At 34.1% G+C, this 25,400-nt stretch overlaps 1 protein-coding gene across 5 annotated transcripts in view; it reads right to left on the bottom strand.

Annotated features, from left to right (window-relative positions):
• LOC114332855 (lipase 1-like) overlaps positions 1-25,400 on the bottom strand; it is a 61,768-nt gene that overhangs the window by 13,523 nt on the left and 22,845 nt on the right. For 4 of the 5 annotated variants that reach the window (XM_050661973.1, XM_028282635.2, XM_028282634.2 and 1 more), the window contains exons 4-5: positions 17,986-18,150; positions 14,032-14,116 (exon numbers count right to left, since the gene is read on the bottom strand). In XM_050661973.1, the coding sequence (XP_050517930.1) occupies positions 14,032-14,116; positions 17,986-18,150 (250 nt within the window). The remainder of the gene's footprint in view (positions 1-14,031; positions 14,117-17,985; positions 18,151-25,400) is intronic. The other variant, XM_050661975.1, reaches the window with a different exon arrangement.

Here is a 25,400-nt window from a genome sequence, read left to right as displayed (position 1 = left end):
ATACGTGTGATAAAATTTCTTCAAAAAATATTCTAAATTACAGCCGCAATCTTGGAACGCGTTTTTGCTACCTATTGATCGCTACTGTTTACTCTTAAACCTTTTTCTATCAGATACCTATAAGAATTTTTGGCATATTTTATTCTAAACAATTGTTTTTTTTTTAATTGTAATTAAAGTTCATATGAGAGGACGGGCTATCGCGCATCATTAACAACTAAAAAATAATGTTTTAGAATGAAATAAGACCAAATCACTTATCGGCATCTGATAAAATAAGGTTTGAACTTGAATGTAGGCAATTCATAGTTTCAAAAATAATATTTTTTATTATGTTTTTGAACCCAGAAAATCGTCATTTTTCGATTTTTTTCAGTTTTAAATTGTTTATAACTCGGAAAGGACTAACTTTTGAGGAAAATTACACAAGACCTTTTTTGTTCCCAATAACTCAAGAACCTAAAATAATATCTACCCGGCTCAAAAAAATAAATTTGTATAATTTGTTAATTTTTTTTTATAAATGTAGCAATAACTCTGAAATTATGGCATTTAGGTATAGGGAACGTAACATAAAAAATAATCAGCATTTCTTAAGGACTTCAAAACGCAAAACATCTACAGGGTGTTCCATTTAAAATAAGAAAGTTCATTAGATTTAGAAAAAAACGGAAGATTTGACAACAATGTAATTACCACTATAATATCCGCCGTATTAGAATACCCTTACCCACCAAAATTTATAACAATCCTTCAAGCGGTTTCCGAGAAATTACCGTGTTTCCATACTTTCTCGCTACCCTTTATGACCAGATTTCACAAGAAAAAAGATAAAACTATCCCCTGGCTACTTAGTACCTGCGTGTTTCGTCTATTTTAGACAATCGCCTTTATGATTTTTTCATAGGAGGTGTGGTCAAATGCTCCCTCCATATCACAGTGGCGACGCGTGACTTTTTCTAAAGTGTTACCAAAACCAGATATTAAATATATACCAGATATATTATATATTATCTATATATATATATATATATATATATATATATATATATATATATATATATATATATATATATATATATATATATATATATATATATACGTCTTCATATCAAGGCGAGATCCGATTAAATCGAGGACAACCCGAGATCCACCAATAGGAAATTAATTATTGGAGTATATTGTTCATAACTATCTTTATAATTAACATATTAGTCATGGCACACTTAGAGGGGAAAAGATTTTTAAACTTAAATTTTTATGATAAATTTACAGCGAAACGAGATCCGTAGCTGAAAAGGAAAGGGGAAGACTCATATACGGAATTTTAGATATTTACCGATCAACGCGAGATCACACACTGATGCCAGCTCTAAAGAGTATTAGTCGAGCGACCAGAGCTCGTGTTGTATTGCATATTTCCCACGATATACAGACACAGAAGATAGATAATGTACATAGTGGGCGGAGACCATGACGGCAGCAACAGAGTTATCTCGAATTCTTTATGTAACTTTTAAGTATCGCTTCTTTCATGTCTTCAACGTCTACCGTTGTTTTCTTTAAATTTTGAATTTATTGTGTATAAACTAGGTATATCTACTAACCTTTTCAACTATATAGATTTACCTTTCAGAAAGTCCCTTAGTTTTGTTACATACATAAGGGTGTGAATAAAGAAAAATACTTCACAAATAATAACCATTTAATAATGATAATTTGCAATATAGTATTTTAAAACTATACATTACTATTCTTAAAAAACACTTACTACTAAACAAAAATGTAATTATTAGATTCTTAAATAATATAAATTGTTACAAAATAATTTAAATGATTGCTTGTTTTAAAAATACATTACAAAAAAGTATAAATTTTTATAATGATTAAAATTTAAAAAATATAATAACTCAAATAGTCCAGAGAAATAAGATTTTTCTCGTGACACATCTGCCTCCAGGCCGAAACCAAATTTTTTGAGTAAAATGGACATCTATATTAATAACCTATATGTTTCCTGCAGCCGATTTTGATGATATAAACAAATGCAGATCAAAAAAGATAGCTTTTCGCTTTTTTCGTCTATTACCAAAAAGTTAAGAATTCTAAACAAATTTGAGAGTAAGAAACTCATAATCCGTATAAAAAACTTCAATATGGCGTTCGCTGGATATGTCTATCCTTATTGGTTGCTTAGAAAATTGCAAAATAAATCATAAATTTTGAGTTTTTATAAATATTCATAACATGTAAAAATTAACTTAGAACCTTCTTATTTCACGGAATGCTGAGACTTCTTGTGCTTAAATTATATTTGAAATTTCAAAGCAATTGGTCAAATAGTTTAAAAGTTATTTAATTTGTTTATCCCAAATTAATTTTTTTTGCAACACTATAAGTCAGAAAATTATGAGGTTACAGTAATACTTCGGACAGTTTATGAAAGAAGAACATTTATAGTATTGTAAATAAAAATTTACTAGTAAATGTTGCATTTACTAGTAAATAAAAATTGATAAAACTCTATTTGTTGTGACTTTTTTCCAAACATACGGCCGTAGAAAAAATATTGTTCCTAACTCATGCGGAAAGTATCTTTCCCGCACTCGACTGCTTGCCCGAACGACGCGATAGCCTCGACTGTCAACGGCAGTCGCGTGCGGGAAAGTATCACTTTCCGCAATAGTTAGGAAAATAACTATTTTCTGCGAGCTTGCAAAAATGTCTACTTTCGCGCACGCGTTTTAGTTTAGAAAGTTTTACTTTTCAGCACGCATTTTACTTTTCCGCACGCCTTTTACTTTTCCCCACTGAATTTAGATATTTTAATAAGGCAATTATAATACATGCAATAAACTAATATTCAGATATTATTTACTATTTTATTTCAAATGTATTTTATTGTATTGCTGTTTTAATGAAATTAACGCAACAATTCGATGAAATAAAATTATTTTGACATAATATTCGAAAGTCAAATCAGTAGACAATAACAGTCGTTTTGAATCGTCGTCATGGAAACCAAGATCGTCGTCATGCTAACCAATTATATTGAAAGTTTGGTTTTGACAAAGTTGTCAAAGAATAATTTTGTGTATATATTTTCATATTAATTCAATTAATTGATTAAGATTTGCTCATTTTTTAAACGCTCGTAGAAAAAATGTTGTTCCTAACTCTTGCGGAAAGTCCCTTTTCTGCACTCGACTGCTTGCCGAACTCCGCTTCGCGTCGTTCGGCAAACTGCAGTTGCGTACGCAAAAGTATAACGCACGTTATTAAAATAACTATATTTAGTAGATATACTTTTTGTTCGAGATAGAAATGTAGTTAAGATGTAAATTAAGATAACACAATTAAAAACACAATGAGTCGAATACAAAAAATAACATGATACAAGAAGTGATTCAGGTTAAAAGAGTCGTAAATTCAAGAAAATGATTAATTTACGATAAATTAAAATAGCTTTCTAGCAAGTTTCGCTTTATCGGTGATGTCAACGATTATCATGTTTATTTGAGTGTTGCTTACAGCAAAAAATCCGGTGGATGGTTTTTGTTTCTAATTCCAAATGTAATTTAATCTACTTCAACAAAAAATTATGAAGGAACAACAACATTTGTCTATTTTTATGAACCAAGTTGTTATTTCAGGAAATTCTTCTTCATAAAATTTCTTGTGACTTTTGATCAGTTGTCGTTTTAAAGAACTAGTTCCACTATTTGTCATTTTATAACGTTGTTCTTGCAATTTTCATTGTTTTCGTATTTATAATATGTACATAGTTCTCTGTAAATTGACTATTGACCTGTTTTCAGGTCGATACTTTGGGTATTCAAAGAAAAAAGCAGGTTGCCTTTACCAAAAGGAATTATAAACCTTTCAGTAGTGCCTTAAAAAAGGCACCATATGCTTCACCGGAATCGAACATACAATTTCTATTACTATTGTATTAGATTAGACGATTTATTACTCCTGCCTTGGTGACGAGCCAGAAATATACACTTGCTAGGTCCTTCTTCTTCGAAACCATTTTTGCCAATGTAATGGTAATATAAAATATAAATAATGGTCAATAACTTCCACATAAGAGAAATTTCCAAGAAATTTCTGAAATTTTAGTCTGACAAGGAGTCTCCTAACCGAAAAAAGTCAATGTCTAAAAACAGAGATTTCTCATTAATGAGCGAATTAAAAGTGGGACGAGAGGAATGAACCGTTTTGATTGAAAAACTTATTAAATAGTCGACATCATCGAAATTTGCTCAAAAATCAGGTGTTCCTTCTATAAACATGTTGTTGCCATAGAATATATATTGCTGTTGCCTATGCTATAGAATATATGTATGAAAGTGTTGCCATAGAATATATAGTGAGGCTATATATTCGTTGGTGTTGTTTCGCGATATGTACTTTCTTCTAAATATTATGAACTATAACTTAACTAATTTGTGCCTTGTGCTGATGCAGAGTACATGTTATGTTCAGACCTGTCCAAATAAGTCATTACAAAATGCGGTATCTCAATTAGAATTGGAAATATAGTTATTTTCCTAACAGGTGCAGAAAGTCATACTTTTCCGCACGCGACTGCAGTTTGACGAACGACGCGAAGCGGGAGTTCGGCAAGCAGTCGAGTGCGGAAAAGAGACTTTCTGCAAGAGTTAGGAACAATATTTTTTCTACGAGCGTGTAAAAATGTCTACTTTCGCGCACGCGTTTTAGTTTAGAAAGTTTTACTTTTCCGCACGCATTTTACCTTTCCGCACGCCTTTTACTTTTCCGCACTGAATTTAGATATGTTAATATGGCCTTAGAGTAATTATAATACACGCAATAAACTAATATTTAGATATTATTTACTAATTTATTTCAAATATATCTTATTGTGTTCATGTTTTAATGAAATTAACGCGAGAATTCGATGAAATAAAAATAATTTTGACATAATATTCGAAAGTTTAATCAGTAGACAATACCAGTGGTTTTGAATCATCGTCATGGAAACCAAGATCGTCGTCATGCTAACCAATTATACTGAAATTTTGGTTTTGGCAACCTTGTCAAAGAATTAATTTGTGTATGTATTTTCATATTAATTAAATTAATTGATTAAGATTTGGTCATTTTTAAAGACTCGTAGAAAAAACACATTGCGCAATATGATATTCAAACTTCAAACTGTTTGAAGAAGTTTGATTTCAAGTAAAATCTACATTATCAAATTCAAGTCAAGTCAAACTTTTTACAAAAAAAGATTGGTGTTCAAATCAAGTCAAGTTTGTTGAGTAAAATCAAACTAGTTTGACTTGATGCATCTCTAATATCTGCCATAAATTGAAGGACTCCAGTATTCAATCCGAATATGTTTCAACGTAAATGTAAAAGAAGTTGTTTTAACGTAAAAATGTGTAGAGACACTAAGGTTGAAATTCTACATGACAAAAACTCAATTCTTAATAGATGAACACGACATTTCAGCGAACATCTAAATATAAACGATACTGAAGAAGGTTACAACATAGAAAATCAACAAAATCTACATCATCAACTACACACTGAAGACCCAACAAGAGAAGAAGTATCAACTGCCATCCTAAAACTCAAAGACAATAAAGCCCTGAATCTGTTCTGAACTGTATAAAAAAGGTGGTGATCATTTGCAGCAATCCATAAATTAATAGTACTGATATGGCAGAATGAACTGGTTCCAGAAAAGGGAATAATATGTCCGTTGCATAAAAAGGTGATCAACTGGATTGTAAGAACTATAGAGGCATTACTCTACTAGCATCTACGTATAAAATCTTCGGCAATGTATTGTTTGAAAGACTGAAACTTTTCACAAAGGATATTGTTGGTCAATATCAATGCGGATTCACTGCTGGAAAGTCAACTATACATCAAATTCAAGCACATAAACAGATTCTAGAAAAGTCAATAGAATATAACATAGATACCCACCATCTCTTCGTCGACTTCAAAGCAGCCTATGACAGTGTTAAAAGAACTGCATTATATAATGCAATGATTGACTTTGGGATCCCACCGAATTTGGTTAAGTTGACCCAACTAACAATGCAAAATGTAAGCTCGTGCGTTAGAATTCAAGGAGAAAACTCGACATTCTTTGTCATTAATAATGGTCTAAGACAGGGGACGAGCTGGCGTGTCTCCTCTTTAATATTCCTTGAAAAAAGTAGTGGGAAAATTAAATACTAGAATGAATGGTACTATTTTTAATAGATCGACGCAAATTCTCGCATTCGCTGACGATATAGTTATAGTGGGCAGAAGTGTGAGAGACATGGTGCAGAATTTTACAAGACTTGCGGACGCGGCAAGTGAATTAGGACTTGTGATAAACGAGGAAAAACCAAATATATGTTGGTTTCTAAAAACTCCCGAAATATCGAACAGAGAATTCAAATTAACAACCATACCTTTGAGCAAGTCAAGGGATTCACATATCTTGGGTCGCTAGTAAACTCAATAAACACGACAAGCGACGATATAAAAAGACGCATAGCAATAGCAAACAGGGCCCGGATTACGTACACTCGATACGCATCGTATCCGCCATGTTTTACTGTAGCGCCTTATGGGAAAACATGGCGGATACGATGCGTATCGAGTGTACGTAATCCGGGCCCTGAACTCTACACGGTCTCCAGAAATATTTAAAAAATAAAAATAATAATTTAAATCCTTAATAAGACCGGTTTTGATATATGGGGTTGAAACGTGGACCTTATCTCAAGATGATGAAAGACTATTTTTGAGAGAAAAATTCTTAGAAAGATTTTTGGGGCCGTAAACGAAAATGGGCTATGGCGTCGAATATACAACGTTGAACAATATCAGTTATACACCGATCCAGATATTGTGAAATTCGTTAGAAGAAAGTGCAGAGACTTACATGGGCTGGACACATTGCTAGAATGCCAGATCACGAATACACTAAGAAATTAACCTTTTCAAAACCAGAGGGCACAAGAAGTAGAGGATGGCCACGAAAAAGATGGATTGATGATGTTGAAGAAGACCTAAAGATTTTAGGGGTCAGAAGATGGAAGGAAGTTGCCAGGAGTCGGCAGGAGTGGCGACTTCTTTGCGAGCAGGCCAAGATCCACAACGGATTGTCGAGCCACGTATGATGATGATGTTTCAACGTACATGTGGATTGATCATTTGAGTGAGTGTGGGTTATGTAAACCATCAGACACTCTTGTTATATATTGAGCAACTGGAGACAATTTTTCGTTCAACAAATGATGATTCCATTTTGGTATTTTGCCGATTTAAAGCAATAGTACCTTTTAATACTAGAATACTTCGTAATTTAATCGTCAAATGTCAAAATGCTTAAAAATTAAAGACATCACTGGTACTAGAATTTCACAACTGAAGAAATCGATTTATTTCTGGAAGATAAATAAACATACCGGTTTCTTTTTTCTAAATGGTGTTTTGATGAAAAAAATTTTCAAATTCAACAAACGAAAAATTTTCAAATCGATTTTTCTAGAAAATGGTGCATTCTACCGACTTAAAATAAGAATACCTTTTAGTACTAGAAAACCTCACAATTTAATAATCCAATGTAAAAAATGCTTAAAAAAGTTAAATGCAAAAAAGTTATGCGATAAAATAACCGACGCCCTACCCAAAACGGGCGCCTATGACCCGTACTAGAAATTCGTAATTGATGTAATCGATTTATCTCTGGAAGATAAATAAGCGTACCAGTTTTCGTTTTTCTAAATAGAAGTGTTCTGGAGAAGCTCCATTAGTAGGCATTTTCGGACTAGGAGAATTGGGTTAAATTGTCTTAAAATTATCTGAAGAATCTCCGGTATTCGTTTGTCGGGAGAGTTTCTGGACACTGTATATTAAAAAATATTTCCTTGGAATCTTAATATAGTATAGTACGTGAACAACATAGTTGGTCCCTTAATTATAAAATGAGATGCAAAATAGTTTTGTGTTAATAACTCTCAATCAAATTGAACGCGGTTAGCTTTATTTTGTAGGTCTTTTAAAAGCGATTAAGTTTTTGACATTTTTTGTAAAACGAACAGTGGAGAAGATATCTGAAGAAAAATTGTAAAAAAATAATACTACAAATAAACAATGTTCCCGAAATTTGTATCCCCGTATCCCAATTGTTCCCGTACTTACCAACGTGTTCAACGTAAGTTTTACTAAAAAATTACTTAAAATCATCTAACCCCTAAAAATGTCATCAAAACGACGATTCTGAAGCTCTTCCGACTGGATAAAAGAAGCTATTATGGATTCAAACAAAAGTTGTGTATTTTTAACTCTAAATTTCAACTATTTAATTAAAAATAAAGGGTTCCAGTTGAAAATTTAAAGTTGCTACACCCACCGCGTTCGCAGGCACATTAAGAACCGTGCTATTGCATAAGTATATAGATTTTGAAAAACCATTAAAAAAGCCTTCTTAACAGAGCCCTTTAATAATGTAAATATTCTTATTCAAGCTACAAATAAGCCGATGGAGAGAACTGACCGTAAAATTCATTTGCGATGTTTCCAAATTTATCGGATCTCGATTTGTCGACAAAACGTATATAAAGCATATACACATCCGATCGCGCGCGCTGCCCTCTAGAGCAGACTTAGTGGAACTACTGCAATATAAAAATCACCAAAAGGAGTGCAAAATGAGGTCCAGACAAAAATCGATTTCCTTGTACCCCCAACATTGTTACATCGAGATGTCACTATATACACGTGAATACAAGGTGAGATCCAAAATCGGATCCCGCCTTGCAAAACGGATCTCATCTTGTATAGCTTATGATACAAACGGATCTCGCCTTGATATGAAGACATATATATATATATATATATATATATATATATATATATATATATATATATATATATATATAATGTATTTTATAAATATTTTTATATATACAGTGTTCCCATACATCAAAGTTTGTTCGACTAGACACCGTGAATTTTAGAAACCGGAGTTTAATCGAGAAAATACCGGCCCTAAGAATAACAGACTTCATAAATGGAATTATAATTATTACCTATAATTATAATAATAATTAAAATTGCATTTATTAAGTCTGATATTCTTACGGTCGGTATTTTCTGTCCCGATAGACACCGGCCCTACCTAGCGTCACCAAATTAAAATTTGGTAACACCAATATGCGGTTTCAGAGCCATCGTCCCCGCAAAATTTTCAGAGACGATCCAGTCAAAGATCCTACTATCGTTGCCACTCACAGAAGTGGTAAACTGCGCGGCGCACGGTAAGGGCACAGTATAATAAATATGGAACCTCTTTATACTGTGGTAAGGGCGTATTATAATAACGTGCAACCGATTTTACATAAACTCGCTGATATTTTGGTGCGTCTAGTTGGCTATTTTACTGAATTAGGTAGATACTATTAACAAATATTTCTATTTTTAAAAAATATAAATGGAATTATTTCATAGTAGTCATAAAATATTTATTTACAAATTTTAACTGTTACCAATGGTAACAATGGTTACATGGACGCTTCGCCAGTGCCATATCATAGAAATGCATCTTGCATTGCCTATTTGTTTTTCAGAACGTACATAATATAGAGAATCCTAATAATATACTTTAAAATAAATGAATGTTTGAATTTTCAATGTGAAAAAGTCAGATAAAATTAAATTATTAGAATAATTTTGGCTAAGCAAAAAAAAACAAAATTTGTTTAACATACACTAGGCACTCCAAGAAATTAACGCACCACCTTAAAAATGGATCGTTTTTGATGTCTCGAATTTCCTAAACCTGTTGTCCGATGTAAGTGATTTTTTAATATGTTATAGCCTTATTTTTTAACAATATCGCTGTAATAGTATTGTTGCTAGACAGGTAAATTGTCATTGTATACCGGGTGTACCAATCAAACTGTGGTTTTTCTCAAAGTTCACACCTTATGGAATATTGTACCATTTATAAAATATTGAAATTAAAACCCTATAGCCTCAGGTTTTCTTAACATTCTGTTTTTTATTCAATCGCTTATGTTACAACTGATTATTCGCTGTGTGCAAGTACTTGGAAGGGATATTATAGAAACAACTGTGCGCGAGTAGCGGAGAAATATTGTAACTTTCTTTGCATATTTCCTAAATATGTCGGTTCGCTAAAACTAAAATCGCTAGCCAGTTGTGTCTGAGATTAGCGAACCGACTATAATTCATTGTTAATTGAAATTATCATATTGACATATTTCATACCAACTGTCATTGAAGAAACTGTTATAAATTGTAAAAATCAACAAAAAATTATCAATTTAAGTAGTTTTATTAGTTTACAGCTTCTAAGTTCAAATTAATACAAAGAAAAAAGTGGATTTCCATCACAATAAAACAGAAGTAGGTAAGTAAAGTTGGTAAAGTCAATTCGCTTTTCTGAGACACAACTCTCTAGTGACATTAGTTATTTCTTTTTTGGGAAATTCAGTTGCTAGGCGTGACTGGAAATTACTAATCAACCAAACATACTTGCTCTTAACCAATAGTATTAAGAGGAAACAGTAGCGATAAACAGGTAGCAACAAACGCGTTCCAAGATTGCGGCTCTAATTTTGAATATTTTGTCGAGATATTTGGCACACATATTCGTAATATAATAAAGAATGGCGGTACATAGCCCAATTTCAGAAATATGTTAGTATGTGGAAATTACTCTATAACTAAATAAAATATTGAAAAAAGAGCCTGTACCGCCATTAACCCTCCGTTAGTCGCTAGGATAAACGGAGCATCAAGAGTCGCTACGGTGTCAGAGACCGACAATTTAAAAAAAAATAGTTATTGCTATAAAATTCGTACAAATATTTTATATTGTGTATAGGAATGACTGAAAAATATTTTTGAAAATGTTTTATTGAAAAACAACAGATATAAAATGAAAAACCGCTTTCATTTTCACTTCCCTCATCGTCAAAATAATTTTCATCGTCGCTAGGAACCATTTCCCATAATTCCATTCCAACGTTTTTGTTCAGCTTCAAAGGACATCTATAAATAAGACTTGACCAAAACTTACCGATAAAATGCAATAATAAGATGCTAAATATTTACCTGAACTGCAAGTTATGCCAATAAAGTAATAACCACACCGTTAGTCGCTACGGAGTCTTGCACCGAAAATAGCTATAAAACTCGCACAACTGTACCCAAGTAGGTAAGAATGTACACTAACCCGAGGTTAGTTCATAGGAAGAGGTACAGAAAGTGGCGATAGAAAAAAACAGTTATATTGTAAATCCCGAATGAATAATTCTGTCGTCGGTGTGTGACACCGATAGCGACTAACGGAGGGTTAAGAAAGACAAATAAATACACTTTCTTCAAATAAACTTTTTTATCCCATGCCTAGATTTTGTGTAATCTTGGAACTACTAAAAATCGAGTTTTTTATAACAAGAAATGGAACGTCACTGACTTGGCAACATTTCGCGCCTATGTGTATAAAAATTATTGTTTTTGATAGTATATAAACGTCACTGTCAGTGTCGAATTACCGATGCACTGTTGCCTCACTTTTAAAAGTTCGTAGAACTTTCGCAATCTTGGACCGCGTTTGTTGCTACCTGCTGATCGCTACTGTATCACCTTAATAGTAAACAGACATAAATAGCATAAACCTTACGCCAATCAATAATTATTTATTTACACCATTATAATGACATGTATTGATAACAAATGAGAAAATTATTTATTGTACAAAATAAAAATATTTTATCGAAATAAACTCCACAAAATTTTATGGGTTTAGTATACACTCCCACTATTTCCAATAATTCTTCTTTTCTAATGAAAGATTAAGTTGATTTGAGCAGTTAATAGTGTCAGGTAGGAATTTTTGTGCTATATGATTCCTAATCCGAATCTGTCAAAGTGGATCTCGGTAGAGCGAACATAATTAATTATTTATTACATACAATGTTTACTTCTAATAACATAGCCTCAATCTTACTTTTTCTTATTATTCTTTTTTGGGCTATTCCGCTATTGCATTGACAATTATCCAGTAACCAAGACTAAAATAAATGGCCAATATAATTCAAAGTGCAACCAATGTTGCTGAGCTATGACACTAGGTGTCGGGTGTCGCTCTTCTGAACGTGCACGGTCCCAATAGTAAATAATTAATTGTAAGAAATTATTGTATTACTTCGGTATATAAGACAATTTTTCATTTAAAGGATAAACACTGTACTTTTATTAAACATTCTACGTATATAAACATTCTACGTATGCGGCGCGAAGGCGCCACATATGTCTTTTAGCGATTATTTGATACTTACGCTTAATTTTTTTATCCCCCACTCTACATCATTTTGAGATGCAAACTTGTATTCCCCTATTATTTTTACTTAAAAAAAGTATACTATATTCATCTCACTAAACTCGACCGTTTCCGAGATATGCTTTTTCTCATGAGGATCTTTCAGTGCGTCACAGTTTTTCGATTTCTTTCTAACGCATTAAATTGCATGTAACAGAAAAAAACGCACGTCAGTGATTACATTTCGTCGGTGAAATTTATAACATTTATTCTAGTTGTCAATAGATGGCGCCATAATCGAAAAAAATTATTTACAAATTATATAATATCTAAGAATATAATTTGTACAATTATAAGACTATACAAATCAATGAAAATACCATTTTATAAATGTAATAAACACAATTGATTTGATTTTATGCCAAATTGCAAATAAAATGTGACGACTGTCAGATTTAACTAAAATGTCATGTCACTAAAATGTATATTATCATAGACTTACCTTTTTTTCTATCATTTGTGACTCACTGAAAAATGCTCATGAAAAGAAGCATAAACGCATTTTAAATCTACGCTGCAAAATTCAATTTTTTGCATTTCATTGTAGTTACTAAAAGCCATTTGACATATCCTTGTCATACTTGGCAGCAAATGTAGGTACCCAGGCAACCAAACGACGTTGTTATAACTTAGATAACACGTCATAAAATGACCAATTGACGTGTTTCTATGACGTAGTACTGACGTTGAAAATCACGTGTATTTGTCTCATCGATTTGACGTTATAATTGTGACGATTTTAAAACGTAATCGTATCTACGTTTTTTTGACGTCGAGATCGTGACGATTTTCAAACGTTAAAAGATGACGACCTTTATACGTCGGTAAAATCACGTCTTTAATACTTTCAAAAAGTGACCTCTTTCAGATGTTTCAAAATAGTATAAAAAATAGGTAACATGAAACCTATAGGCCTACTTCACATGTGTCGAAGATATACTACCACTTGTTTAAGATCGCTTGTGCGCTAGAAGCAACATTGATTCTGCATGATTGTACCAGACCTCACATTATAGAATTTTCACTAGTTATATATACCTACTTACTGTGTCAAAACTGAAACAACATATATTATATCAAACTAATAAATAATTTATTAACAAATTATCCAGCATACTTAATATCTTAACTTAACGCTGTCTTAATATCTTCATTTAACGCTTAATTAAAAACAAATAAACATAACCTCAAATAGTTGTCAAGAAAAATTACTGCATTCAACTAACTCACTGAGCAAAAACGCATAAAAATATCTTAATTAACACGTTTCTTTAACTAAATATCTAAATGAAAAGTCCTATTTTATCACACAAGACACAAACCGCGTAATATGAGAAATTGCTTATGAACATTTTAGCGTTATACCTAAACGAAATTGTTTGGAGTCAATACAAACAAGCAAGCTCCTCCCAATTTTGTGACGTCAGACTTAGGCTGTCTGAAATTAAAACGTTTTTTAAACGTAATTTTAACGTCATTAATCTTACGTATTTAAAATCACCTACAAAAGACGTCTATATGACGTAATGTTCAAACACGTGTTATATTCAACCAAAAAATGACGTTTCCTCAACGTTATATGACGTCACTTGGTTGCCTGGGTACTTACCGAACACTCTGTATATTTGCACTATACTTACCATGTATATGCATTTTCGCGTAGTGTAAAATCTGAAAAAAGCTCATTCCTGCTGGCGTAGTTGTAAAAATCTCAGGAGCTAAGCTCTAAAATAAAAGTATAATATTAAAAAAACGAGGAACACGAAAAATCTCCGATGCATAGTTTAGTGTAATAAAACAATTAAAAATAATTGAAAGAAAACAATAAACAATATTTTAAATCTAAGACTTTGCGTAAAAAAAACTGCTTTCTGGTTGCATCTGAATCTCCGGCTTTAAAAATTTATAAGCACGGAGGCGCGTGAGCTTTCCCCATCACGACTCTACCTTATCGGCAGAGTCTACGAGAAGTGTACGGTAAATTAAAGCTGTAATTACAAAGAAAGAAATATATATGTCTTTTTACTCACTATATCCCAGGCAACCAAACGACGTTTTTATAACGTAGATAACACGTCATAAAAATGACCAATTGACGTGTTTCTATGACGTAGTACTGACGTTGAAAATTACGTGCATTTGTCTCATCGATTTGACGTCATAATTGTGACGATTTTAAAACGTAATCGTATCTACGTTTTTTTCACGTCGAGATCGTGACGATTTTCAAACGTCAAAAAGATGACGACCTTTATGTGTAGGTAAAATCACGTCTTTAATACTTTCAAAAAGTGACCTCTTTCAGATGTTTCAAAATAGTATAAAAATAGGTAACATGAAACCTATAGGCCTACTTCCCATGTGTCGAAGATATACTACCACTTGTTTAAGATCGCTTGTGCGCTAGAAGCAACATTGATTCTGCATGATTGTACCAGCTCTCACATTATAGAATTTTCACTAGTTATATATACCTACTTACTGTGTCAAAACTGAAACAACATATATATGAAACTAATAAATAATTTATTAACAAATTATCCAGCGTACTTAATATCTTAAGTTACCGCTGTCTTAATATCTTCATTTAACGCTTAATTAAAAACAAATAAGCATAACCTCAAATAGTTGTCAAGAAGAATTACTGCATTAAACTAACTCACTGAGCAAAAACGCATAAAAATCTCTTAATTAACACGTTTCTTCAACTAAATATCTAAATGAAAAGTCTTATTTTATCACACAAGACACAAACCGCGTAAACAATAAATAAGAAATTTATTATGAACATTTAGCGTTATACCTAAACGAAATTGTTTGGAGTCAATACAAACAAGCAAGCTCCTCCCAATTTTGTGACGTCAGACTTAGGCTGTCTGAAATTAAAACGTTTTTAAACGTAATTTTAACGTCATTAATCTTACGTATTTAAAATCACCTACAAAAGACGTCTATATGACGTAATGTTCAAACACGTGTTATATTCAACCAAAAACTGACGTTTCCTCAACATTATATGACGTCACTTGGTTGCCTGGGATAACGCTTAAAGAATTATGGGATCTGGATTTCCATGCATATTTTTTTTAATTCTCGTATCAAAGTTACACGTGAAGTTAGTCGTATTGATGACAGTTGGGGAAACGTCCGTGACCCAGTTGTGTGACGTCTGTGTGGATGCCGATGCAATTAAGATTGGTGGTAACTATTTACTCAAGAAAATAAGATATCTGGTTAATCTCTGTCTTTTTAACAGCCCTATACCAGACAAATGGTATAACACCTTAGTGATACTAATCCACAAAAAAGGGGATACAGCTGATTTGGAAAAACTACCGACAAATTAGTTTACTGAGTCGTGTCTATAAACTTTTCACAAGAATAATCACCACTAGACTGGAAAACAAATTGGACTTTTACCAACCACTAGAACGTTTTCGTAGTGGATTCGGAACAAATGACCGTCTTCAAAGTGTTAAGACGGTAATTGAAAAATCGATTGAGTAGTACAATAGGCCACTTGTGCTTGGCTTTGTGGACTTCCATAAGGCCTTTGATACCGTTGAGCTGGACGCAGTCTTGAGTGATTTACATGTATCTCTCTCCTGTCGTTTCCCCATTACTGAGGATCGTGATTTCTTCCAATATTCCTAACAATGTTTCTCCATTGGTCTCTATCTTCAGCTGCTCTAAGAGCTTCGCAGAATGAGTTTCCAGCCAGCTGAATGCTTTATTTGGTCAGACCATCTAGTTGGTGATCGTCCTCTTGATCTTCTCCCCGGAACGTTTCCAGAAACAATTAATCTCTCCAAACTGTCGTCACCTCTGCGAACCACGTGACCAAAGAATTGCATAATTCGTTGCAGACATATTGTGGACAGCCTTTTTTAATATTGAGTTGGTTTAGAATGGAAACGTTTGTCCTATGAGCTGTCCAAGGTATGCGCAGCATTCTTCTCCAGCACCACATCTCAAAGGCATCAATTTTTTGGCGCTCTCAAGCGCGAAGAGTCCAAATCTCTGCTCCGTATAGAAATATTGAGAATACAAGGGCATTCACCAGTCTCATCTTGATATTTTGAGAGAGAGATATCTGTCTTTCCAAAGTTTAGTTAGGCGACTCATCGCATTTTTTGCCATACCAATACGTCTCCGAACTTCTGCTTCACAGTTACCATCGTTTCGTTAGTTATACTAGACCCGAGATAGACAAAGGTGTTTACTATCTGGTATTCCTGTAATATGTTAGTCAGTTGAATAGTGTCAAATCTGTCGACCACCATTATTTTTGTCTTAGCTTCATTGATTTTCAGACCAACTTTATTGCTTTCGTACTCAACTCTTCGCAGAAGATCAAACATTTCTTGCTCATTTACTACTATAAGTGTAGTCTCATCAGCAAATCTTAAATTGAAGATTTTTCTACCAGCTACTGTTACTCCACCGGCCCATCCTTCTAAAACCATCCTCATGACATGTTCACCATAAATGTTAAATAAGTCAGGTGACAACACGCATCCTTGTCTAACACCTCTCTCGGTCTTGAATTGGTTGGAGAACTCGATGCCGTATCGATTATCGATATACTAAGCTAATATACAACATCTATAAGAACGCCACAATGGTGGTGAAGCTGCACGAGAATACCAATCCCATACGAATTGGCAGAGGAGTACGGCAGGGCGACACTATATCACCTAAGCTGTTTATCACCGTTCTGGAATACTTCTTTAAAATGCTTGATTGGAGGGAGAAAGGTTTAAAAATAGATGGACAAAATCTAACAAAGTTGGCGTATCGCAGACGATGTAGTCCTACTGGCAGACAATCTAAAGGATATTAGAATAATGTTGCAAGACCTTCAAGCAGTGTGCTCTTAGGTTCGGTTAAACATTAACATATCTAAAACAAAGCTAATGACAAACCTGGTCGCCAGTGAAAACGTTGTCATTAACGACTGCGAAATGGAGTTTGCGGAAAGTACACATATCTTGGTCACGAAATACAAATCACGAGAGATAATCAAACATGCGAATTAAAACGAAGAGTTATCCTCTCCTGGGCTGCATATGGTAAACTCAGAGACATATTCAAAAGTGATCTTCCAATCTGCTTAAAACGGAAAGTCTTTAACCAATGCAATTTGCCGGTTATGATCTATTGTGCTGAAACTCTAACATTAACAACCGCATCTGCTAAGAAACTAAGAATTGCTCAACCTAAGATGGAAAGGTCGATGATTGGTGTGTCATTGCCAAACCATATAACAAATGAAGAATTACGATTGAGAACAGGAGTCACAGATGTTGTATGTCACGTGTCTAAACTTAAATGGAACTGGGCCGGTCATGTGGCCCGTCTGACAGATGGGAGATGGACAAAGAGGTTGCTCGAGTGGAGACGAAGCGCCAATAAAAGAAGTAGAGGATCACCACGACCACCCACGCGATGGACGGACGATATAAAAAGAATGACCACAAATTGGATTCAAAGCGTCTAGGACAGAAGACAGTGGACGGAAATAGGGGAGGCCTATATCCAGCACTGGATGTAAAGGGCTAATTGATGATGATGATGAAAGAAACTATACTTACATAATCAAACAGGGAAGTTAGACTGTCTGATAAAAAATCAATTACTGGACGACAATTGATTCTGTAGTTTACTTTTTCGCCACATGCGCCTTGCATTATTTTAGAAAAAAATTCACTGTTAGAAACTGCTTCCATTTCATATACGTTGAGAAATTGAATTAAATCCTAAAACTCACAATAAATAATTAGAAAACTTAAAACAGTTAAGAAAAATGAAAATAAGTACTTCAATCATCATTCACCATCATACATTCTCTTCCGTCCACTGCTGGACATAGGTCTCTCCCATTTTTCGCCACTCTCCACGGTTCTGTGGGTCTTGTTGCCATTTCTTGGATATCCGTTTAATGTCGTCCATCCAGCGTGTTGGTGGTCGTCCTCTGCTGCGTTTGTCTTCTCTTGGGCGCCAGTCAACTAGTTTTCTGGTCATGCATCTTGAGTCTTTTAGTCTTGCTACGTGTTCTGCCCAATTCCATTTTCGCTTGGCTATACGTTCGACGACATTAGTGAGACCTGTTCTTTTTCTTAGGTCTTGCTTCCTTACTGGTAATTTTTTGTCACGTCGAGAATCGATCTTTCCATGCGCCTTTGTGCCACTCGTATTTTTAGTGCTGTGGTTTTTGTGAGCGTGATAGTTTCTGGTCCGTATGTCATAATAGGAAGAACGCATTGGTCAAATGTCTTCCGTTTCATAGCTATCGGGATTTTGTTCTTCAACATGTCTCTTATACCGCATTTACACTAAGTCCTATTGGACAGGGAAGTGCGCTGCTGCTGCTCATGCTACTGCCATTGCACGGCGCTCCCCAAAAAGTCGGTTTTCGGGATGGAAGTCAAAGGACTGGCAGCGCGAGCGCGAGTGAGTATTCACATTCAACTACTCTCTCTCTCTCTCACTTACCGGCGGCAAGCGGCAAGTGAGCAAGACGATGCTGTCGTCACATTCCATTCTTGAGAGTCGTTCGGTAAATGAGTTGTGAGGACATTGGCGAGGAACTGATGTGAACACCTCTCGCGTCGATATCGTATTTCGGGCAATATTTCCGGCAGCGGCAGCAGCAGCGGCAGTGGCTGAGTACAAATCCGGCTTTAGTGAAGCATACGCCGCCCAAGCAAGTGTTAATCGTCTTTGAAATTCACAGGTCTGATTATCCTTGCTTATTCTGATTTCATGACCGAGATATACAGGGTGAGTCATGAGAAACTGTACATACTCCTACCTCGTATAGAGGCCCCTATGGGGAATAACAAATGACCATTAAAAAGTGTCTGCTCCCATTGTTTAATAATATACAGGGCGAGTTTCGCATTTTGACAGAAATTTTATTCGTCATAATTTTTGAACGGTCAGATCGATGTGTCTCTTATTTTGGTCAATCGTTACACTATTGCCACCTAATCAACTGATTTATTCAAACTAGAAAAAATCAGGGCCGGCTTTAAAAAATTAGTTCGTTTGGGTCTTAGAAAAAATTTCACCCTCTATACGCTTTTTGAAAACTCTAATATTAATTTTAAAAATTGGACAAATAGGCAATTAAAATGACATATTATTTTTGTCCCCACACGATTACTTAATTTTTTATAAAAAAATCAAATTTGACCATGAATTAAAAATTTGATAAAGTGAACCATAGATCTAAAAAAATTAACTTTTATTACAAAAATTAATTTTTTAAAACAATTATCTGATTTATGTTACCACCCAATCAACTGATTTATTCAAACTAGAAAAAAATCAGGTCCGGATTTAAAAAATTAGTTCGTTTGGGTTTTAGAAAAAATTTCACCCTGTATACGCTTTTTGAAAACTCTAATATGAATTTTACAAATTAGACAAATAGGCAATTAAAATGGCATATTTATTTTTGCCCCACACGATTACATAATTTTTTATTAAAAATCAAATTTGTCAAAATCGCAATTTTACCATAAAAATAAAAAAAATCAAACGTTTTTCTTAAAATTAAAAGTTTCACCATTTTTTTTTTCTATAACACGTCTAGATCTGAAACTCCCCATAACACTTCTCTTTGGCTATAGTTTAACATAGACGTGATCAAATAGATAAATTTTAAATTTTTTCACTTAATTTTTGCGATTTAACTTTGCAATTCACGAAGCTGCACCTTTTATTTTTAAAAATTCATAACTTTTACGAGAAGAAGACTGAAAGTCTACAACAATTGTCATAGTCTTCACAATGGTAAGAGATATGTGCTGTAAAAATTTCAGAAATTTTTTTTTAAATGGAACGTTGTAGCCAGTTAAACGTTGTAAATTTGATTATTTAATAAAAATTAAGTAATCGTGTGGGGAAAAATAAATATGCTATTTTAATTGCTCATTTGTCTAATTTGTAAAATTCATATTAGAGTTTTCAAAAAGCGTTTACAGGGTGAAATTTTTTCTAAGACCCAAACGAACTAATTTTTTAAAGCCGGACCTGATTTTTTTCTAGTTTGAATAAATCAGTTGATTGGGTGGTCACATAAATCAAATATTTGTTAAAAAAAATTAATTTTTGTAATAAAAGTTATTTTTTTTAAATCTATGGTTTACTTTCCTAAACTTTTATTTCATAGTCAAATTTAATTTTTTTATAAAAAATTAAGTAATCGTGTGGGGAAAAAATAAACATGCCATTTTAATTGCCTATTTGTCTAATTTGTAAAATTCATATTAGAGTTTTCAAAAAGCGTTTACAGGGTGAAATTTTTTCTAAGACCCAAACGAACTAATTTTTTAAAACCGGACCTGATATTTTTCTAGTTTGAATAAATCAGTTGATTAGGTGGTACTACTGTAACGATTGACCAAAATAAGAGACACATCGATCTGACCGTTCAAAAATATGACGAATATAAATTTCTGTCAAAATGCGAAATTCGCCCTGTATATTATTAAACAAGGGGAGCAGACACTTTTTAATATTCATTTGTTATTCCCCATAGGAGCCTCTATACGAGGTAGGAGTATGTACAGTTCCTCTTGACTCACCCTGTATGTACTTTTCTGTCAACTCGATCACTTGATTTTGGATGGTTAGGTGTTCGCTGGGAACAGAAAATTGATCCTTCGCTTTTTCCATGAACCGAAAATTGATTTTAGACCTATTTTCAGCGAAGTGTTTCAATAGTAGGTCTAAAATCAATTTTATGTACGCGGAAATTCGAAAAAAGGTATTTATTCCAGCCAATGACCATTCTACCGAATAAGTTTCTGAGCCTGCACAGATTTGTACCAGAATTTGGCTATAGCTTCGATTTAGTATAATAGGCATAATGTCATTATTGGTATTACACTGGCTTTATAAAATCTCTACTTAATATCAGTGTTAATAGGTCAGTTTCGCCATATATAGTGTTATTAAGGCAACCTGACAGTCTATTTGCTTTGTGTACTTTATTTCTCACTTCTTTGTCCAGGTCTCCGTAGCTTGACAGTTTAAGTCCAACTTTAACTTTACTTCCATTACTTGTTCAATGAAATTATACGATCAATTTCTTTTTTACATCTGATTGGTTCTTTACTGATTACTATTGTATTAGTTTCTGTTATTCTAATCTTTGAACTAATTTTTGCAGAGTATCGTCATCTTGGGCTATCAATATTGAGTTGTCTGCGTAACAGAGTATTTTTACTTCTTTGTTTCCCATTCTACATATATTATCTTCTTTCTTTGTTGACGTTTTCGATGATTTCATCCATGATTAAATTGAAGAGAATAGAATCCAACGAGTCTGCCTGTCTTATTCCGCTGCCTATATCTATAGGATCTGAAGTTCTGTATACAGGGTGTCCCCGAAAATAGTCATCATCATTCTCTTTGCCTTATCCCTATGCGGGGTCGGCTTCCCTAATTGCATTTCTCCACACAATTCTGTCTTGGGTCATATCAATGTTAATCCCCTTTACCAACATGTCCTGCCTTATCGCCTCCCCCCAGGTCTTTTTTGGTCTTCCTCTCCTACTCCTTCCAGGAATCTGCACTTCAGCTATTCTTCGTATTGGGTGATTAACGTCTCGACGTTGAACATGACCAAACCATCTTAACCTATGCTCTCTCATTTTGGCATCAATTGGTGCCACACCTAGACTTCCCCTAATATACTCATTTCTAATTTTATCCTTCTTTGTCACTCCACTCATCCATCTAAGCATTCTCATTTCCGCCACATGCATTCGTTGTTCCTCTTTCTTTTTCACTGCCCATCATTCAGTTCCGTACATCATAGCCGGTCTTATGGCTGTTTTATAGAATTTTCCCTTCAGCTTCATTGGAATTTTTCTGTCACACAACACACCACTCGCTTCTTTCCACTTCATCCATCCAGCCCTAATTCTACTGCATGCATCTCCATCTATTTCTCCATTACTCTGTAATACCGATCCTAGGTACTTAAAACTATTGCTTTTCACAATCATTTCACCATCCAAAGATACCATTTTATTTGTAGTAGCTCCATCTTTAAATGAACATTCCAAATACTCTGTTTTTGTCCTACTAAGTTTTAAACCTTTTTCCTCCAGAGCTTGTCTCCACTGTTCCAGTTTTTGTTCTAGGTCTCTTTCACTATTTCCTACTAACACGACATCATCAGCATACATTAAGCACCATGGAATGTTACCCTGTAGTTTCGTTGTTATCTGGTCCACAACTAATGAGAATAAATACGGACTAAGCACAGAACCTTGGTGCAATCCTACTTTCACATGAAATTTATCAGTCTCTCCCACACCTGTCCTAACACTAGTCGTTACTCCCTCATACATATCCCTCACAATCTTTACATATTCACCAGGGACTCCTTTCTTATTGAGTGCCCACCACAGAATCTCTCGAGGAACTCTATCATATGCTTTCTCAAGATCAATGAATACCATATGAGCGTTTGTTTCTTTACTCCTGTATGTTTCCATCAATTGCCTTATAATGAAAATTGCATCTGTTGTTGATCTACCCTGCATAAAGCCAAATTGATTCTCGGATATTTCGGTCTCTTCACGTATCCGTCTGTCAATTACCCTTTCCCATATTTTCATGGTGTGGCTAAGCAGTTTTATAGCCCTGTAGTTTGTACATTGTTGTATATCTCCCTTGTTTTTGTAAACAGGTACCAGTATACTGCTTCTCCATTCGTCTGGCATTTGTCCGACTTCCATAATTCTATTAAATAGACCTGCTAGCCACCTTGTTCCTGTCTCTCCCAATGCTCTCCATACTTCCCCAGGAATATCATCTGGTCCTACCGCTTTTCCTTTCTTTATTTTTTGAAGCGCTTGAGCCACTTCCTCGTTGGTTATTTTGGTGACCATTGCTGCTACTGTCTCCGTTGGCTCTACAGGCTGTCTGTCAAATTCTTCATTTAATAAGCTGTCAAAGTACTTTCTCCATCTCTTTTTGACTTCCCTTTCGTGAACTAGTATTTTATTATTTTCATCTCGGATACATCTAATCTGATTAAAATCTTTTGCTTTCTTTGCTCTCTGTTTGGCTATTTTATATATCTTCGTTTCGCCTTCCCTGGTATCAAGTTGATCGTATAGGTTTGAATACGCTTCTGCTTTGGCTTTTGCTACTGCTACTTTCGCTTCCTTTTTCGCCACCATATAGTTTTGAAGATCTATGTCGGATCTGGTTTCTTGCCACTTTTTATATAATATTCTCTTCTCTTTTATTTTTCCTTGTACTTCGTTTGACCACCACCAAGTCTCTTTATGCTCAAACTTTTTTCCTGACGTTTTCCCAAGTATTTCAATAGCAGTCTCTCTAATACTACTGGCCATTTTTCTCCAAATTGTATTAGGGCTTCCTTTCATGTTCCAACATATTTTTTCTACTATTCTTCTCCTGAATAGACCTTCTTTCTCATCTTTCAGCAGCCACCACTTGATTTTTTGTGGTCCTCTCCGATATTTTTGTTTAGTTTCGCTTTTTACTTCGATGTCCAGAAGAAGCAGCTTATGTTGTTGGCTTACTGTCTCACTCACTATTACCTTGCAGTCCTTACATTCACGTATGTCTTCTTTCCTTATCATGAAGTAGTCTATTTGGGATTGATGTTGTCCACTTTTGTAGGTAATAAGTTGAGTTTCTCTCTTTTTAAAGAATGTGTTAACAATCGCCATATCCAATGCTGTTGCTAATTCAAGCATGTCATCTCCAGCTTCATTTCTAGTTCCAAAGCCTAATCCCCCATGTATTGTTTCATATCCTGTCTTGGTTTGGCCCACATGTGCATTGAAATCACCTCCTATTATAACTTTCTCCTCTGCTGGAATATCACTCCCCGAAAATAGTGCGTTCCTTAAAGGTAGGTATAGGTAGAAGGCACAATGTGGAGCAAAAAAGTTTTATAACATTTTTTTCTAAATTGATCCGTTTGACCAAAAAACGAAAATACATTTTGATATGCAAATTGAAGTCTGGCAACAACGCGAAACTCAAAATCTAAAGATTAAAAAAGCAGGTTTGTAGGTCAGTTGCATCTGGTAGGCAAAATAATGTAAATATCAACCAAATCCATATCCATTATTTTGCAGGTAGTCAACGATGTCAACAATCCCAAAAATCACACCTCAAAGTAAATAAACAAGGGGTTATTAGGTTAAATTACCACAGTCACAGCAAGTTCTTCTAGGCTATGTTGCCATGTCATTTAAATTCATGAAAATAAAAATTCATTTATATTGAGAACAATGTAATTTTTTTCTTGGAAACGGTTAACTTTAGAAAAAAAATGTTATAGGACTTTTTTGTTCTAAATTGTGTATTATTTCCACACCTTAAAGGAACGCACTATTTTCGGGGACACCCTGTATACTTGTTAATGATTGTATTCTTATACCCAAGTAGCAATTTTTCGACGCATTGGTTGTCAGTACAAACAAATGCACTGTCTACAACGTTGCCCGAGAGCATTTTCAGTTGTTTTGGCCAACGTCCCCTACCCCGACTGACATTACGATGTTACAACCTGTGGTTATACGGGCAACTAATTTATTACCATTTTGACAACTACATATCACACTTCAGTTTTTTCAACAATCGCAACGACTTAAAAATGTTATAATGCTAAACTAATTATTATATATTTTATTTTGATGGAAATTTTCGATTTATTTAACAACCTGTTTATTTGTTTTTTTAATAGCTGGATTCCATTCCATTGTTTTATCAGTAGATTTGAGATTTGATAACCATCTTTGTATCTGCTTTAGTAGACAGGGTTGCCAGGTCAGTTTTAACTCTTTCAGTAGTTTTGTTTTCACAAAATCAGTAGATTCTTTTTATGTAAATATGTAAATATTGTAAATATACAATAATACAGTGATATGCATATCCGTCCTAAATGTCCCAAGAGCAATTCCACAAAATTGGAAACCTAATTATTCCAAACCACCAACTGGTA

The sequence above is a fragment of the Diabrotica virgifera genome, chromosome 9 (assembly GCF_917563875.1).
Source record: "Diabrotica virgifera virgifera chromosome 9, PGI_DIABVI_V3a".
Taxonomy (NCBI): Eukaryota; Metazoa; Arthropoda; class Insecta; order Coleoptera; family Chrysomelidae; genus Diabrotica; species Diabrotica virgifera.
The sequence above is the reverse complement of the archived record's forward strand: the minus strand, read 5'-3'. Positions and strand labels throughout refer to the sequence as shown.